The sequence below is a fragment of a genome (genome assembly GCF_019968985.1).
Source record: "MAG: Porospora cf. gigantea B chromosome Unknown PgB_NODE_6737_length_1615_cov_596.686, whole genome shotgun sequence".
Taxonomy (NCBI): domain Eukaryota; phylum Apicomplexa; class Conoidasida; order Eugregarinorida; family Porosporidae; genus Porospora; species Porospora cf. gigantea B.
In genome coordinates this window covers 1-1615 of record NW_027179200.1, presented here as the reverse complement: position 1 = coordinate 1615, position 1615 = coordinate 1, and the positions used below count along the sequence as shown (strand labels likewise).

General features: G+C 57.7%; 1 protein-coding gene across 2 annotated transcripts; it reads left to right on the top strand.

Moving 5' to 3' along the window:
• Window positions 1–90: 90 nt before the first annotated feature.
• Window positions 91–1615, top strand: KVP17_002118 (uncharacterized protein; the record flags this gene model as incomplete). Of its 2 annotated transcripts, none has more annotated exons than XM_068518101.1 (1): window positions 91–1613. In XM_068518101.1, a coding segment is annotated over one exon (1523 nt), but the record flags the coding sequence as incomplete, so codon positions are not given. The 2 variants fall into 2 exon arrangements, with proteins under 2 accessions (XP_068372381.1, XP_068372382.1); XM_068518102.1 differs by having other exon boundaries at window positions 240–1615.

Genomic DNA, 1615 nt, shown 5'->3' with positions numbered 1-1615 from the left:
TCCTGGATGAAATCAAAGGAGCCGCTCAACAACTACCCGGTTGGATTCAGCAGCGACGTGTTGTTATATTAGAAGATACCCTGGCCTCAGGGAAAACGACACTCGCAAGGAAGCTAGGCCCTCCCTGGTCGGAAGAACCCGGCACTCTCGCCGAAGAATGGCTGGATAACTGCAGCCATTACGGATGGAACGACGGCGAAATACTGGACCTCCCCTTATTGCCCAAAGAGAACCTGATCATGGCACTGACCATTGTAGGCCTCGTCCGCCTGCGGCAAAGGGAACCAGAAGCGACAGAGATCATCTCTGATCGTAGCCTCCTCGCTACCATCTACCAATGGGGTCATGAGGGATCAGCCCAGGTAGCCCAATGGTTTCTGGGCATTCCGCCCCAATCCCTCTACAACCCCGAGCTAACGACTTTCATCGTCGCCGACTTCCCGGTCGAGGTCACCCGCAAACATATCCGGCTCCGCCAGCGCAGGATCGGGGCCCAGACCGAAGAAGACTTTTACTTCGCCGACGACGGAAGGAGGTTCCGGGACGTACAGGATGGGTTGAAGCACTACGTCGACTGGCTCAGGTCCCAATCCATGGATGTTCGGGTAGTGGCCTCACAAGAAGAACGTTTGGAAGCCCTACAACGCCTCCAGCTTCTTCCCCGAGCATCGGAAGACCTAGCCACGTCACTCGCTGCCAAGCTCTCGGAAAACAAGCATCGGCCAATTGAATGGTCCCCGAGTTGCACCCTGGCGGTACAGACGGCTGTGCAGCGCCTGTCCGAAGCTGTACTCACAGTCCCAGTCGATGGAGACGATTACCTGCTTGAAACTGACGCGTCCGGCCTCGCGGTCGGAGCGATCCTCTCGGTGAAGAGGAACGGGAAGTGGCTTCCCGTTGCCTTCCATTCGAAGTCCCTCACGGGACCATGCGAACGGTGGCCAGTTTACGAGCAGGAAGCATTTGCGATTGTCGAAGGAGTCCGCAAGTTCGACGCATTCCTTCGAGGACGCTCTTTCACCGTCCACACCGACCACGCCAGCCTACGCTGGATGCTCAAAGCTACCAAGGGAAAGGTAGCTAGGTGGGCAAGTAGGCTGGCTGAGTACGACATGAAGATTTTCCACAAGAGCGGAACAAGCCTGGTTCACGTCGACTTCCTCTCACGTTATCTAGACACTGATGCCGACCCTGGCCTCGAGCCTCGCATGACCCTGTCCACAGAGATTACGGACAGAGATGAGGCCTTAAGGCGTCGGATTATAGAGACGATCTGGCCCGGTGGGGCCGAACCAGAGGACGTCGACAGCTCCCCCCCTCTGGGGACCGGAGCAACAGAAGAACCTGAGGCTGTTCACGCCCCGGGTCCCAAGACAGCGACGACCCCCGCGACGAGACTATCGATCCCTTCCCTGGCCCAAGTGGTCGCCGCACAAGACGGAGACCCTAGCGCCTACGGGAACGCCTTCGCAAGGCGTAATGGAGTAGTCTTGTACCACGGGCGCATCTACATTCCCCCAGGACGATGGCGTCACGAGGCGATTGCGGCATGTCATTCTGTGTGCCCCTATAAACATGCAGGGATCAAGAAGACTCGCACCACCCTCTTGAAGGT